Source organism: Oratosquilla oratoria, chromosome 8, assembly GCF_046742065.1.
Source record: "Oratosquilla oratoria isolate Oo_2021 chromosome 8, ASM4674206v1, whole genome shotgun sequence".
NCBI lineage: Eukaryota > Metazoa > Arthropoda > Malacostraca > Stomatopoda > Squillidae > Oratosquilla > Oratosquilla oratoria.
This window is the reverse complement of record NC_134784.1, coordinates 71,436,640-71,453,130: the sequence shown is the minus strand read 5'-3', so window position 1 is coordinate 71,453,130 and position 16,491 is coordinate 71,436,640. Positions and strand designations below refer to the sequence as shown.

At 38.0% G+C, this 16,491-nt stretch overlaps 1 protein-coding gene across 3 annotated transcripts in view; it reads right to left on the bottom strand.

Annotated features, from left to right (window-relative positions):
• The window catches only part of LOC143027812 (mitogen-activated protein kinase 14-like), an 85,093-nt gene extending 69,871 nt beyond the window's left edge, over positions 1-15,222 (bottom strand). For all 3 annotated transcript variants that reach the window (XM_076189404.1, XM_076189402.1, XM_076189403.1), the window contains exons 1-4: positions 14,980-15,222; positions 5,543-5,672; positions 5,045-5,103; positions 4,737-4,878 (exon numbers count right to left, since the gene is read on the bottom strand). In XM_076189404.1, the coding sequence (XP_076045519.1) occupies positions 4,737-4,878; positions 5,045-5,103; positions 5,543-5,672; positions 14,980-15,089 (441 nt within the window). In that variant the 5' untranslated portion in view covers positions 15,090-15,222. The remainder of the gene's footprint in view (positions 1-4,736; positions 4,879-5,044; positions 5,104-5,542; positions 5,673-14,979) is intronic.
• Between the last annotated feature and the right edge of the window lie 1,269 nt (positions 15,223-16,491).

Below are 16,491 nucleotides of genomic sequence, written 5' to 3'. Positions count from 1 at the left end.
CTCCAGTCTCTCTCCCTTAATACACATTTCCAACTTGCTGACATCTCCCCTTGTACATTTCATCAACTTCTATTCAGACCCAAACCTTAGGGTACTGGTCGGAAAACTCCTAGACCCTCTCATGCCTTTACTTTTTTTAGTAATGTCCCCTGTGGGGCTATAGGTAACAGGATTCCTAGTCCTAACCCCTGTCCCGTTTTTTGTCGCCTCATATGACTCAAGTGAGAAAACTTGGTGGCATTATTCTTTTCCCCCACTACAGGGTAGCGGTGGGGAAATTGTGGCAGGAAAGGGAGGAGCAGAGGTGGAGGTAGAATGTAGATTGAGAAAAGCAAGTAAATGCCTTGGGGGATTAAAAAGTGTAATAAGAAACAGACATTTGGGAATGGATGCTAAGAGGAGATTGTATGAAGGAGTGATTGTGCCAACAGCACTGTACAGGGTAGAAACATGGAGCATAAGAGAGGAAGAGAGGAGTTTGAATGTGTTTGAGATGAAATGCCTAAGAAGTATGATAGGGATTACTAGGCTAGTGAGAAATGAGGTGAAGAGAACAGGGGTGGAAAGGGAGTTGGGAGATAGGGTTGATGAAAGAGTATTAGGATGGTCTGGACACATGGAAAGAATGAGTGAAGAAAGATTAGTAAAAGAGGTGTGGAAGGCAGAGGTGGAAGGAGTGAACATGATGGGGCATCCTAGGATGAGATGGATGGATGGGGTAAAAGGTACATTGGGAAAGAGGGGAATGTCTGTTGAGGAAGGATGGAAGAGGACAGAAGATAGGGGTGAGTGGAGAATGGTTATGTATGGATGATGCTGTGATGCATGAAGGGGAGTGGGTGGGGGGATGGGGGTGAGGGAGTATGTATGAGAAATAAAATGACACAGCTCAAAGGGATTTCTCCCCATCTTCTCCTTTTCTGCATGAGGGGATGGAGAGGGGGGGTCACCGAATTAATGAAGTGGCCTTGTTGTGGATGTGCTGTCTTGTGACACTGCTTCTGACCTGGGACAGTGGACAAGATGCAGGGGTGACCTGTCATCCAGGAGGTGCCAAGATAATAGGTCAGGAAGAGGGTAGAGAGGAGTGGAATATGAAGGGGATAGAATGGGAGGGAGTGGGTTCTATGCCTTGTCTTTTGGCTACCTCCCGTGTAAGCGGGAAAAAAGCCTTTGGTATATGTATGTACTTTTATTCACATTTATCCTCAACTTCTTTCTTTTGCACACCTTCCCAAACTCCATCACTAACTTCCTTAATCCCTCCTCAGATCCTATTACAAGTGCAGTGTTCTCAGCAAACAACAACTGGGTATCCCCCATTTTTCTCCATTTTCTTTAATCATCTCCAATCTCTGGCCCATTACCTTTGTATTTACCTCTTCTCTCATCCCTGTATCCATGTATAAATTGAACAGCCAAGGCAACATGACACATCCCTAGTGAAGTTCCATCTTTACCTCAAACCACTCACTCTCTCCATTTCTAGTTCTAACACAGGTTCTACTACTCTCGTAAAAACTCTTGACTGCTCATAACAGCTTCCCTCTTATCCCATACATCTGCAATGCCTCCCAAAGTGCCTTCCTGTCTACCCTTTCATAAGCCTTTTCCAAATCCACAAAGGCCCAAAAGACATCCGTACCTCTTCCTATGCCTCACATATCTGCCTTACCACAAAAATCTGATCCAAGGAACCCCTACTCATTCTAAACCCACACTGTTCCTCAAACATTATACAACCTCACCAGCCAATCCGCCATCACTGTACCTTACCTGCTCTCATCATTTTAATAACTGCTTTCACCTCATCTTTCCTTATTTCTCTTCAATTTTACTCATTCGTCACTGTCATTTTCTTAGCCCTTACCATTGCAACTACATTTTCCTCCCTATCTTCCTTAACATTTAACAACTCCCTAAAATAATCTGCCCATCTTCCTCTTACTGCCAATCTTCCATTATCATCTTTCCATCTGCACTTTTTATCTTTTCTTCTGTACTTGCTTCATCTCCCATTCTCTTAATTTTCTTCCTAAACATCTTTTTATTACTTTCAAAGTTTTCTGCCACACTCTTACCCATTTCACATCTGCTCTCCTTTTTGCCTCCATTATCTTATGCTTTACTTTTTTTCTTTGTACCTCATATCTGATTTGTCCTAATTTGCAACCAATTTGTGAATGCTCATTTCTTCTCTTCTAAAACTGTCTTTGCTTCATCATTACACCACTCACTACTCTTCCTTCTATCTCCTCCCATCCTCCTTATGACCTCCTCCTTGAACCATCCCCATTCCTCCTCCTCTACTAATTCTACTCTATATTTCACTCCTTCCCACTCTTCTCTCAGCTTCTTGTACTCCTCCTTTTCTTTCTCATTTTAGCAGTTTACTCTAAGTACCTCTCTACCTTCTGTCCTTTTCCTCTTTTTCCATCTATCCTCCACTCTCAACTTACCTTCCACCAAAAAATGATCTGATATTCCCCCACTCTCTCCCCTTACAACACATACATCCAAAACTCTTCCTACTCCTCTCCTGGTTACCACTATATATTCCATCAAAACCCTATCTACCACTTTTCCATCCACCACCCTCTCCCACGTGTACTTATGCTTGACTTTCTTCCCAAACACTACATAAAATAAAAACATACAAGCCCCTCTCATCTTAACGAATTTCATGATGACCCTCTCTATCCTTCATCCTGTCTATCTACCTATCTATATACCAGGGGCTTCTTTCCCCTTTATAAGGGGGGTAGCCAATAGAGGCGTTCAGGTGGATCAAAAGCTTTAACCACTTCCATACGGTGACGCCTACGTAGGCGTCATGAGGAGCAAGTGGGTACGCGATGATGCCGACGTCGGCGTCTTGATTATATTAATTGTAGTCGTACTTGTGTGACCCTCATTCTCTCTAAACTGGCTTCATCATATTTTCTATGGTTATCAAAATTCACGGGTGAAAGAGAACGAGCGATTGAGCAGTGACTATTTTTTATAATGCAATTATTATGACGCAACATCGCACGTCGGGCAGCTAATGCTGCCAGACGTGCAATGTGCCCCGGAGTGATGGGCAGGACTCGCAGTAATGGTTATAAACAGGACAAATTTAGATTTAAAAAGGAAATAGGCAAGAATTGGTTTATTAATTGGGTGGTCGACAAATGGAATACTTAGTAACCATGTAGTAAGCACTGAAACTATCAGTTGTTTTAAGAAACGATTAGACAACTATATGGATGGGGACGACAAGTGGTGATGGATATGGAGCTGCCTAGTATAGGCTTTATGGTCTCTTGCAGTCTCCTTCATTCTTATGTTCTTACATACATACATATACCAAGGCTTTTTCCCCCTTAGAAGGGAGGTAGCCAAAAAGTGAAAGGCATAAATTCATTTCCACCCATTCCATCCCTGAATACACTCCACACCCCTCCACCCTCCCTCTTATCTGAGCACCTCCTAACATGTTCTTATGTTATGTAAATCAAAGGCAGTCATGCACCCACTCCCATCCATCAGTCTTTTCTTCTGTTTTATCTTAGCTCCCTGTGGATGAAGGGTCATCCCTATTTCCTGTTCACTCCCCAGGTTGGAAGCAATGCAGCAAGACACGTCACTTACACAGTGAGGCCCATGCGCCCTCTGTTTCCTCATGCAGAAAATAGAGAAGGTGGAGAGAAATCCCACTGGGTTGTGTCAAAATATCTTCCATACACAACCATTCTCATCCTTAATCCCTCATTCACTTCAGAAATATAAAGAGAAGACAAGAAAAAATCCTTTAGGGCCATGATTCCTCATCCAACAAACACTCAACTCACTTCTTTAACAACCACACATATTTTTTTTTTTTTTTTTTGAGAGAGAGAGAGAGATGGGGAGAGAAGAGAGAAAAGAGAGAGAGAGAGAGGAAGGAGGGAGGGAGGGAGAGGAGAAAGGAGGGGAGAGAGAAGGGAGAGGGGGGAGAGAGAGGGGAGAGAGGGGAGAGGGGGGAGAGAGAGGATAGAGATAGAGAGAGAGAGAGAGAGAGAGAGAGAGAGAGAGAGAGAGAGAGAGAGAGGGGAGGAAGGGAGAGAGAGGGAGAGAGAGGGAGGGAGGGGGAGAGAGAGAGAGAGAGAGAGAGAGAGAGAGAGAGAGAGAGAGAGAGAGAGAGAGAGAGAGAGAGAGAGAGAGAGAGAGAGGGAAGGAAGGAAGGGAGGGTGAGAGAGAAGAGAGGGAGAGAAGAGAGCAAGAGAAAAGAGAGACAGAGAATGAGAAAGACAGAGAGAAAGAGAGAGAGAGAGAGAAACAGAGACAGAGACAGAAAAAGAGACACAGAAATGAAATAAAATAAGGTAAAATAAAAATATATAAAAATAAAACGGAATAAATAAATTAAATAAAATTAATTTCTCTCTGGAACATGGGATAGGGCATCGTTACTTGTGGCAAAGGTTGAGGGGATGGCGGTTCAAACCCTGCCACTGGTGAAGTTGAACCAAGGGCATTCATTAAATTCCATGCTACAAAGTCCTGTAAGGGGCATTGTCCTAGCCTTCCAATAGGGGGGGGGGGTGTTGTGATGTTAACCCATATCATAATTACCATCATCATCATTACCACCACCTCATGACACTCCCTTAAAAAAAAAAATAATAATAATAAATAAATAAATAAATAAATGATAATAATAATAAAAAAAATAAATAAATAAATAAATAGCATATATCATGTAATGAACTTACCCTGTGGATGATATTTGCCGAGTGTATATACTTGAGGCCTCGTAACACCTGGTATATGAGGAACTGCACATGGTCGTCTGTGAGCTTTTGTGTTTTGACTATGTTGTTGAGGTCAGCACCCATAAGTGGATTGACAAGGTACCTGTGTGCATAAGGAATATAGATTCATTAGATTATTTTTCACTTAGAGAGAACTGAAAAAAAAATTGATCTAGTTATACAAAATGAAGTTACAAGCATCTGGTTATTTTTTCCAGAAATATCAGTTACAAGCATCTGGTTATTTTTCCAGAAATATCAATACTTACACATCTTGAAACTCTTCGTATGTTGAAGCAGGGGTAAATATATCAATCAGTCCTATGACCTGAAAATGAAATACATTAAATCAAAATTTTTGTCTTTCTTTCTAACTTGTACACAATTTCCTACAAAGTTATTCAGGTTGAGGTGAGAAAAACTCAACCCACTCACACATTTTACATCCCTTTCCTTCCTTCTTGCTTTTGATCATAAGATATCCTACATAATCATATTACTTCCTCAGTTCAATTTTAGTGAGTTCCTCTCATATAAAATGTCAAACTAAAAATACAAATACATATGAAGTACTAAACCAATCTATAATTTGGTCTAATCATCTTATGAGATTATGTTATGCTTGCATCCCTTGGCTGGCTACCTCCCTTGCAAAGGGAAAGAAGGCTATTGATATATAAATAAATAGATCTTACGTGGACAAAATCTAGAGTAAGATGTTTCATATCCTCATAGTATTCCTTTACAACGACCCAAATTCAACTTACATTCTCATGATCCATGTGTTTCAATGTGCGCACCTCCCTATAGGTTCGCTTGGCATGGATGTGAGTCTGGAAAGGCCGTCCCAATTTCTTGATGGCTACCTTTGTATTCGTTTTTGTGTCCAGTGCTGAGCTGTAAGACCAACAAACATTTAAGGCAAATACAAACATGGCATTAAGTAAATCTACATATATATACCAAGGGCTTTTTCCCCCTTACAAGGGAAGTGGCCAGAGTCAAAAGGTATAATTCCACTCCCATTCAGATAAATCCCAGGTAAGTTTACTTTTATCTTTTTTTATTCACGTAAACCTACTTGTGATTTATCTAGGTTACAAGTAGTCATGTACATACATACATACAGCAGTTCTTGATAGAGTAGACTTATTTGGGTATGGTAGGAAATGAACCAATAGACAGAGTGATTGGGAAGTACGGAGTGCCAGGTAAAAATCGTAGTAGAGAATTGACAATGGAAATGTGTCTCGAAAGAGAGTTGATGATAGCAAATACAGTGTTTAAGAAGAAAGTCAAGCCTAAGTACACATGGGAGAGGGTGGTGGATGGAAGGGTGGCAGATAGAGCAATAATAGACTATATAGTGGTGACCAGGAGTATGGTAGGAAGAGTTAAGGATGTACATGTTCTAAGGGGAGAGAGAGTGGAAGAATATCAGATCATTTCCTGGTGGAAGGTAAATTGAGAGTGGAGAATAGGTGGAGAAAGAGGAAAAGGGGCAGAGGGTAGGGAGGTAGAGTGAACTGCTTAAATGAGAAAAGGAGGAGTATAAGAAGAAACTGAGAGAAGAGTGGGAGTGAAGGATAGAGTAGAGCTAGGAGTGGAGGAGGAATGGGGATAGTTCTAGGTGTAATTCATAAGGTGTGCAAAGATGGTATGTGGAAGAAGGAGGGTAGGAGGGAATAGAAGGAATGGTAGTGAATGGTGGGATGAGGAAGCAAAGAAGGGTGTAGAAGAGAAGAAGCAGGCTTTCATAGATTGGCTACAAATTAGGACAAGGGAATCATACGAGAGGTAAAAAGTAAAGAGAAGGGAGGTTAAGTATAAGATAAAGGAGGCAAAGAGGAGAGCAGATGTGAAATGGGGTAAGAGTATGACAGAAATTTTTGAAAGTAATAAAAAGATGTTTTGGAAAGAAATTAAGAGAGGAAGAGGAGGCGAATCAAGTAGAGAAAAGGTAAAAGGTGCAGATGGAGAGATGATAATTGAAGAGAAGGCAGTGAGAGGAAGGTGGGCAGAGTATTTTAGGGAGTTGCTAAATGTGAAGGAGGATAGGGAAGGAAAGGTAGTTGCAGTGGGAAGCGCTAAGAAAATGAGAGTGATGAGTGAGGAAAATGGAGGAGAAATAGGGAGAGATGAAATGAAAGTAGCTGTTAAGATAATGAGAGCAGGTAAGGCACCTGGGTTGGATGGATGCCATGCAGAATGCCTGAAAAAAGGAGGTACAGTTATGGTGAACTGGCTGGTGAGGTTATCTAATTTTTGTTTAAAGAGAGGGTAGAGTGCTGGAGGACAGGAGGACTGCCTGTTTAGTTCTGCTTTACAAGGGAAAGGGGGACAAGTGTGAGTGTAGTAGTTTCAGAGGGATCAGTTTGTTGAGTGAAGTTGGGAAGGCTTATGGGAGGGTCTTGATTGAGAGGATTAGGATAGGAACAGAGGGAGTAATTGGTGAGGAATAGTGTGGATTTAGGACAGGTAGGGGTTGTGTAGATCAGATTTTTGTGGTAAGAAAGATATGTGAGAAGGCTATAGGAAAAGGTAAGGATGTTTTTTGTGCTTTTATAGATTTGGAAAAGGCTTACAATAGGGTAGACAGGAAGGCACTGTGGGAGGTATTGCAAATATATGGGATAGGAGGAAAGCTGTTCAGAGCACTCAAGAGTTTTTATGAGAGTAGTAGAGCTTGTGTTAGGATTAGAAATGGAGAGAGTGAATGGTTTGAGGTAAAGGTGGGACTTTGTCAGGAATGCATTATGTCGCCCTGGCTGTTCAATCTATACATGGATGGGGTGGTGCGAGAGGTGAATGCAAAGGTAGTAGGTCAGGGGATGGAGATGGATAAAGAAAATGGAGAAAAGTGGGAAATAATCCAGTTGTTGTTTGCTGAAGACACTGCACTTGTAGCAGGATCAGAAGAGGGATTGAGGAAGTTAGTAACAGAATTTGAGGTGTGTGAAAGAAGGAAGCTGAGGATAAATGTGGGCAAAAGGTGATGAGATGTACAAGAGGAGAGAGTGGCAGCAGGCTGGAAGTGAGTATTAAGGGAGAGAGACTGGAGGAATTGGATAGTTTTAGATACTTGAGTGCGAATGTGGCAGAAAAGGGAGGAGTGGGGGTGGATGTAGAATGTAGATTGAGATCAGTGAGTAAATGTCTTGTTGGATATAAAAAGTGTAATGAGAAATAGACATCTGGGAATGGATGCTAGGAGGTTATATGAAGTAGTGACTGTGCCGACAGCACTGTATGGGGCAGAAACATGGAACATAAGAGAGGAGTTTAAATGTATTTAACTAGTTACCTAGTTGTATTTTACAGAAAGGGGAGCTATGCTCATGGTGTCCCATCTCCATATCTCGTTTTATCTAGACTGTTTTTAAATTCATGTATCATTTTTGCACATACCACATTCTCATTTAATTTGTTCCAAACGTCTATTATCCTATGGGGAAAGCTGTTCTTTTTCAGGTCTCTTCTATAATTGTCTTTCTTGATTTTCTTTCCATGTCCTCTTGTATCTCTACTATCCCATTTTATTAGATCCTCTCAATCAATAATTTCCATGCCTTTCATGATTCTATGGTTGTCAAGTCTCCTCTCTTCTTTGCTCTAATGTCTGTAGCTCAAGTTTTGCCAGCCACTCCTCATGATAGTTCTGAGAGTGTTGGTGCCAATTTCATAATTGCTCTTTGTATTCTTTCAGGTTTTGTTATACATTTTTTTTGTAGTTGGTGACCACGTCATTGTTGCACACTCCAATTTTGGTCTTATCAAAGTGATTAGTATTTTCTTCACCATTTCTTTGTCCAGGTATGTAAATGCCACTTTGATTGATCTGATCAAGCTATAAGTTCCTCTAAAAATATTGTTTATATGTTTCTCAGGGGACATATTATTTATAATAATGACTCCCTGGTCCTTCTCTTTTTCCACTTTTTTAATTTCTTCCTCTCCAAATGTAAATGATCCCACTATTCTTTTTTTGTTTCTTCCAAATTTCATTATACATTTCTTAACCCCTTCCATACGGTGCCGCACACGTAGGCGTCATGAGGAGCAAGTGGATTCGCGACGCTGCCATATCGGCGTCTTGATTATATTTATTGTAGTCGCCCCTGTGTTTTTACATTCTCCCAAATGCGCCCTGAATCCCATTCTCTGTGGTTTTCAAAATTCGCGGGTGAAAGAGAGAACGATCGATATAAGCGGCGACTATATTTTATGATGCGAATATTATTTCGTTACATCATACGTCTGGCATTGGTTGCTGCCCGCGAGATTTAAGTCCCGTATTGAAGTGGTTAATGCTGAATTCCATCTCCCACTTCCTACCGCATTCTCATACTTTGTTGAGATTGCTTTGCAGTGATTCACAATCTTCTGTGGTGTTCATTTTTTTCAACATTTTTGCATCATCTGTGAAGAAGCTCATATAACTTTCAATTCCTTTATCCATATCATTAATATATATATATAGCAAACATTTTTGGGGCCAGTACTGTTCCTTGTGGAACTCCACTAATCACCTCATCCCAATTGAAATGTATGTCTCTTATCACCACTCTCATTTTTCTTTCATGCAAGAAGTCTTCCATCCACTTAACCCCTTCCATACGGTGCCACATACGTAGGCATCATGAGGAGCAAGTGGATACACGAGGCTGCCATATCGGCGTCTTGATTATATTTATTGTAGTTGCCCCTCCGTAATGACATACTCTCTAAACTGTCTGTAATCACATTTTCTATGGTTATCAAAATTCACGGGTGAAAGAGAGAATGATTGATATAAGTGGTGACTATATTTTATGATGTGAGTATTACTACGACACGTCGTATGGCTGGCATCGGCTGCTGCCCGCGAGATTTAAGGCCTGTACTGAAGAGGTTAAGTAGTTTGCTCTGTATTCCTCCTACAGCTTCTAATTTCTTTAGCAATTTCTTATGTGGTACCTTACCAAAAGCTTTTTTCAGGTCTAGAAAGGCACAATCAGCCCATCCATCTCTTTTCTGTATTATATATATTAGTCTTGAACAGAAACACATCAAGTTTGTGACACATGATCTTCCTTGTCTAAATCCAAACTGCCTCGGATTTAGTACATTGTTTTTTCCAAATGCTTTACCCATCTAATTTTGATTATTCTTTCACAAATTTTTGTAAGGGAGACCAGTCTATAGTTTGTAGGGTCTTCTTTGTTTCCCCCCTTATATATTGGTACTATATTTGCTTTTTTCCAATCTTCTGGAACTTTTCCTTCCTTCAATGAACTGCTTATTAGACTATGCATTTTGTCTGTTAGGTTATTCCTGCATTCTCTCAAAATCCAGCTACCCATTTCATCTGGACCAAGCGATTTTCTATCATCAAGATTACTGAGGTGATTCATTATTTCATTCTTAGTTACTTCTATTTCTTTCATAGGGGGGACTTTCCCTTCCCACTCATCATCTCTCAGTTGTATGTTCTCCCTCGTAAACACAGGTTTAAAATCCTTGTTCATAATTTCTGTCATTTCTATTTCCTCTGTGTACTCTATTCCTCATTGTCATAGTTTTACTAATTCTTGTTTGTTTTTCAGTTTGTTGTTTACAAATCTATAGTCTGGTTGATCTTTACATTTTTCTATGACATACTTTTCATGTTTTTTTTTTCGTCTCTGTGCACTTGTATATATTCATTTCTATAATCAGTACATATTTTCCTTTTTTTTTTTTTTTTGTCTTTCCTCCATTTTATCCAAGCTTTATCCCTTTTATCTTTAACTCTACATCTTTTGTTGTACCAAAATTTTTCATATTCTTTTTCTTGTTTTTGTTTTGGAACATACTTTTTCACTCCTTCCTTATAAATTGTTGTCAAAATTTTCCATTTATCTTCTACCTTTGTTTCCTCTTTGTATATCCTCTCCAGTCTGCTTTTTTTTTTAAAAAGATTCTCATTTGATCAAAATTTGTTTTTCCATACATCATTCTTCCTTTTCTATAGTTTGTTTTTTCTAATGTATTTTTCTTCATTTAGTTCCAGTTCTACCAATGTGTGGCCACTTTTACTTATTGGTGTCTTATATTCAATCTTGTACACTATTTCAGGTTCTGATGTGACTATTGGGTCTAGACTTGATGGCTCTTCTTCATTTCTATACCTAGTATTCTCTTGTATCCATTGTGTCATTGTATGTTATATAATCATATCAAGTAGTACATTTCCCCATAGGTCATCCCCACCCTTCACTGTTATTTCTTCCCAGCAGATTTCTTTACAATTAAAGTCACCCATTACAATTATTCTTCCTCCATCATCCATTATCTTATTTAGTGTTATCTTTGTGTCTTCTAACATATTCTTGTGTTCTCTCTCTTCCCACGAAGCCATTTTTGGAGGCACATAATTCAACACAAACTTCCTGCTCTTTTTGTCCCTGTCCTCTACTTTCATCATGATCAACAGCCATGTCAACAATGATTCTCTAATTCAATTTTAATATTGAAATTTTGAAGTGATGATTAAAATTTTCTTTTTACAAGATGTTGAAATGATGAATAAATTTTCCTTTTTTCCTATTCAATTTAGCTACTGTGACATTGAAATGATAATTCAATACTTTTCTTGTTATTTTCACCTTGGTAAAAATATTTAGATATGGGAATGTGATTTTGTTGTTTTTGCCTGGAGTTCTGTGTATAAAATTATTGTTACAGAGAAAAATTAAAATAAAAGGTATGTGGATAATGCTTCCAGGACATTTTTGATGCCTTTGGATGCTTCTGAATGCTTTTTAGTATGACTCGTTAAACAGAGAGGTGTAAGGTGAGAGTGGTTGTGAATGGGTAAGAAACTGGCATAGCCTGAATGGAAATAGTTCATATTTTACCAGAGACATTTGACCTCATAATAGTATTTTTTCATTTTCATATCCAAGGCATCGTCACTGAATACTACATAGCTACAAATTAGTGACACTGTTTATTTAGAAACGTTTAGATATGTTCAGCCACACTAAGGCTACTCCACTTGGTAAAATTACAGAAACATGCAAGAATGGATATCTAATGTGAAACTTGTATTTTCCAATACCTACTGATCTAACCTATCCCATAGAAAAAATAGACCTTAAAAAATAATAAATAAATAAATAAAATAAAATGAATATTCAAAAATAGATTACAAATAAATAAGATAAAATATAAAATGCTTTTACTTGTTACTGGAAGAGAATGCTCTATTCGTAGCAATTTCTAATTTAGTGTTCTGCCGAATGTGTCCTACTCACTCTCTGCTCTGGCATCCATTAGATGCCTCGGTAAATTTTTTAAGTCCACACCTATGCACTATAGTAATAAAAGATTAAATAATAATTTTGTAAATTATAATACATCAATGTAATATACGTTATTCTTGGCAGAAATCAATAACAGAAAAAGTTGCTAAAAAGCTATATACAAACAAATGTAACACCTTCAAATGCTTGAGATGCCATCTTTGTTTTGATAGATGCAGAGGTCAAAGATATTAAAGTATGATTTGTCTATTCTAACCTACCTACCTAACCTGCACTTTGTCATATAGTACCTGAAATTCTAGAGGTCATTAAGATTGTCGCTGTCATCTTCGACCTCTGAATCTATCAAAACAAAGACGACATTTACAGGAGTCAACGGGACTTTGTTCGTTTATCCATACCTTTTAGCAACATTTCCTGTTTTTGATTTCCGCCAAGAAAAATATTTATTACATTGATGTATTATAATTTACAAAATTAATATTTAATTCTCTAATGCTATATCATTTAGGTGTGCACTTCTAAAAAAATATTGTTGACTCTACTTCTGCCTCAGAATCAAATGGGTATTTTTTTTCTTAATCATTGGATCTACATACTGCTCCTCATTTGAGGTAATTCTGTGTTAAAAATAGGTTTTCTAGCAAAAACGAAGGTATTTGTTCAGTTTTGCACCTGGACACAATATAGCAATAGAAAATTAAATATTTTGTAAATTATAATACATGAACGTAATATGCGATTTTCTTGGCGGAAATAAAAATAAAAAAATACCTTGCTACAAGCAAATATACTAACAAATGAAGTCACTAGCATAGGATCGGGACACCATCTTCTCTGTCAAGTGTTTGTCGTCTGCCCGGTCTAGTTGAAATGTCAGTTACAAGGTGTATGCCCTCGGTACTTCCAGCGGTACCTAGCGCGGTACATATTCCTGAAGGAAGGCTATGGAGCTGAAATCCATGCATTCCTTCAAGCTGCAAGAACCCTATATACCCCACAATCTGAGAGAGTGATTGAACAGCCCGCCAATGTCTCTCACGACAATGACAATGAGGATGATCCGGATGACCTATAAATTGCAGTTACTGATTTATTAAACACAGGTTAGGTTTGGTTAGGTTAGGTTAGACGAATTTATCATCCTTTCATTTCTTTGGCGTCAGGGGTCTCACTAATTGCTGAACAAACCGAACAAAACCGATAAAAGCCGAACAAACCAACAAAACCCAAACCAGGATGGTTTTTGCTCAAATGCACACTTCTATATATATATATATATATATATATATATATATATATATATATATATATATATATATATATATATATATAGATATAAATATATATATATATTTATATATATATATATATATATATATATATATATATATATAGATATATATATGTATATTTATATATATAAATATATATATATATATATATATATATATATGTATATATATATATATATATATATATATGGTTACATTATTTGAACTATTTTCTTTAAAATGTGTGATTTCCATGTAATATGATCAAAGAGAAGTTACGTTTTTATCCTCTGCTAAATTACCGACCACAGTTACGATTCGTCCAGCCATATACATCATCATTTAATTCTTGATACAAGTAAAAGAATGATCTCTAATCACGACCGGGTATTTAAAAACGCCCCCCAAAAATGCCAAATTCCCACCCTACAAATTTTCCTGCCAAACACAGTAAAAACATGCCAAAAATGCAAAATTTGGCATTTAAAACGCCAATCTGGCAACCCTGACGCTCAGTGATGATCTGCACTCGCAGAACATAGATGGCTGGCTAGCGGTAAATTTGTAACCACCAGTCGGTAACTTTGCAGAAGCTAAAAATATAACTTCTCTTTGGTCAAATTATATGAAAATCACACATTTTAAAGAAAAGAGTTGAAATAATTTAACTATATGCAGTCTATTACACTAATAACACATTAGTAAGAAACTTAATAGAGTGAAGTTTGATCCATACCACCAATGATCATTGAGGACGGGCTGGATAAAAACTTAACATCTCTTTGATCATATTACATGGAAATCACATTTTAAAGAAAATAGTTCAAATAATGCAACTATATATATATATATAGAAGTGTGCATTTGAGCAAAAACCGTCCTTGTTTGAGTTTTGTTGGTCTGTTCGGCTTTTATCGGTTTTGTTCGGTTTGTTCGGCAATTAGTGAGACCGGATGTCAGCATCTATCATAACAAACATGGCATACCATTCGTCTGGCATGACTTTGTTACTTATGAAATCTGTTTAATTAACTTTGTTTTCTTATTTCTGCCAAGAAAATTATATATTACATTGATTTGCCATAATTTACAAAATAAATTTTTTATTTTCTATTGCTATATTGCATCCAGGTGCAAGACTGAACATTTACCAAAACTAACCCTCAAAAATGAAAAACAAAAATATAAATCATTACATGCATACCTTTAAAATGTTATTACTATATATGCAGTAATTTTGTGTGAACAAATGGTTTCTCACACAAAAAATAAACATTCTTAAAAATGTATGCAGATAATTTGGGAAATGACAGTGAACTCAATGACATCTTAATTTCAGAAAAATATACATCTCCAAATCATTAAAACTACTAATAACATTAATCTTAATAAAACTAAATTCTGAATTATCATGATCAAGTTGAGTTCATTTATCAACTAATTCATATTCTGTGGAATTGATTAATAGTTACAGTTTCCACCCACTTATTCATAAGGCTCTATATAAATATAACATGACATATCTGGCAGTCGTGACTGAATTAGTCAACTTATACAATGAGAAGGAACTGAAACAGTATGACGCAGTAAATGTTACTCCTAACGCCCACCTATGCCGAATAGCAAGGTAGTGAATGTACTTACCACACCTGTCCATAAGCCCCAGACCCTACGGGAGACAGCATCGTATATCTCTCTGGCACCTCCCATTCCGTTTTATTTAGTTCTACGGAATAGTAGCCTGACTTGGGCATGGCTATGTTACTGTTTAACACCAAGGCAACTTCATAAACGAGCCAAACGCGTAACCTGTAACAAGCTTAATTATTGCTTAATTTTTCATCCCACTGAGGGTTATGTTGTTTTCCTACCAACACTAGAAAATATTTTGGTAAATGTTGTTGACGTATTATATTTATTTGATTTACTAATTCTAGTTCAAATAAAAATCCTATATTATAGTAAATATAGTTTTTGATAAAAATATTATAACAGGTTTAATATACCACGATATTTTCCTGAAACAGACTGTTTACGTTATCGTATGAAAAAAATATACACAACATAGGCTGATCACTTTTTTTGCAAGGGTTCATCTATGTAAAATACTCGATTAAATACGGTAAACATAGTAGATATATTAAATTAATAAAAACGAAGGTTGAATAGTTTAAGCAAAATAATATTTTTAATAAAATGTGTTTCTAAATATCTTATATCAGCATAGCGTCATATGGTTGAGGTTATTTTTAGAGCAGTTTGGAAAGTTCCGCGTTTATAAATATGTCTAAAATGTGTCATAAGATACGATTAATCACAATACCTGGAGAATCAGGTATAATAATTGTTAGGAAATTAAAAAAAAATGTTATGGAGATAAGACCTCAATAACAAGAAATGGCAAGATCCTTCTTTCCCCTGTAGTGACGTGACGCATCCCACGACCCGTCACACACATAGTTGGCAAGCGTAAGTCGCAAGGACGTCCCGACCAGCCAGCGGTCAGCCAATCAGGAACTTGCAAAGCTCTTCACGTTCCCACCAGCCTCCCTTAAAAGATCGGCGTATTGCCGAGATGACCAGAACTGTGACTACCAGCACACTCAACAACATCTCTTCGTCCAGCCTTCTAGCCGTCCCATCGGGCCTCGCCGTCATCATCTGCTACCGCCTCGCTGACGTTAGGCTCCACGTCCAGCTACAACCATAAGCTCCACTAAGCAGTGGCCTTAGTCCGAGCTTCACCTATATTTCTCATGTGACACTTCTAGTGTCGCACCTTGTGGCTATTTACCAAAAGAAAGAGATTAGATAGTTTGTGTTGATTTTCATTTGTCCTGCCGTTGTTCCGAACCAAATACTACTACAAAGTAGTGACCCAGGTGAAGGACCACCAGTCTACAGCAAGCCTCGACGACTTTCCCCAGAAAAGTCGGCCGCTGCCAAACAGGAGTTCCAAGAACTCCTAGACCAGGGCATCATCCAACCATCGGAGAGTGCTTGGGCATCACCACTCCACATGGTTCCCAAGCCACCCCCACCGCCCAACCAATGGCGGGCTTGCGGAGATTACCGTCAACTTAACCGCATCACGAAGCCCGACCGCTACCCCATCCCTCACACTCAGGACTTCCACTTCAAGCTTCACGGGAAACA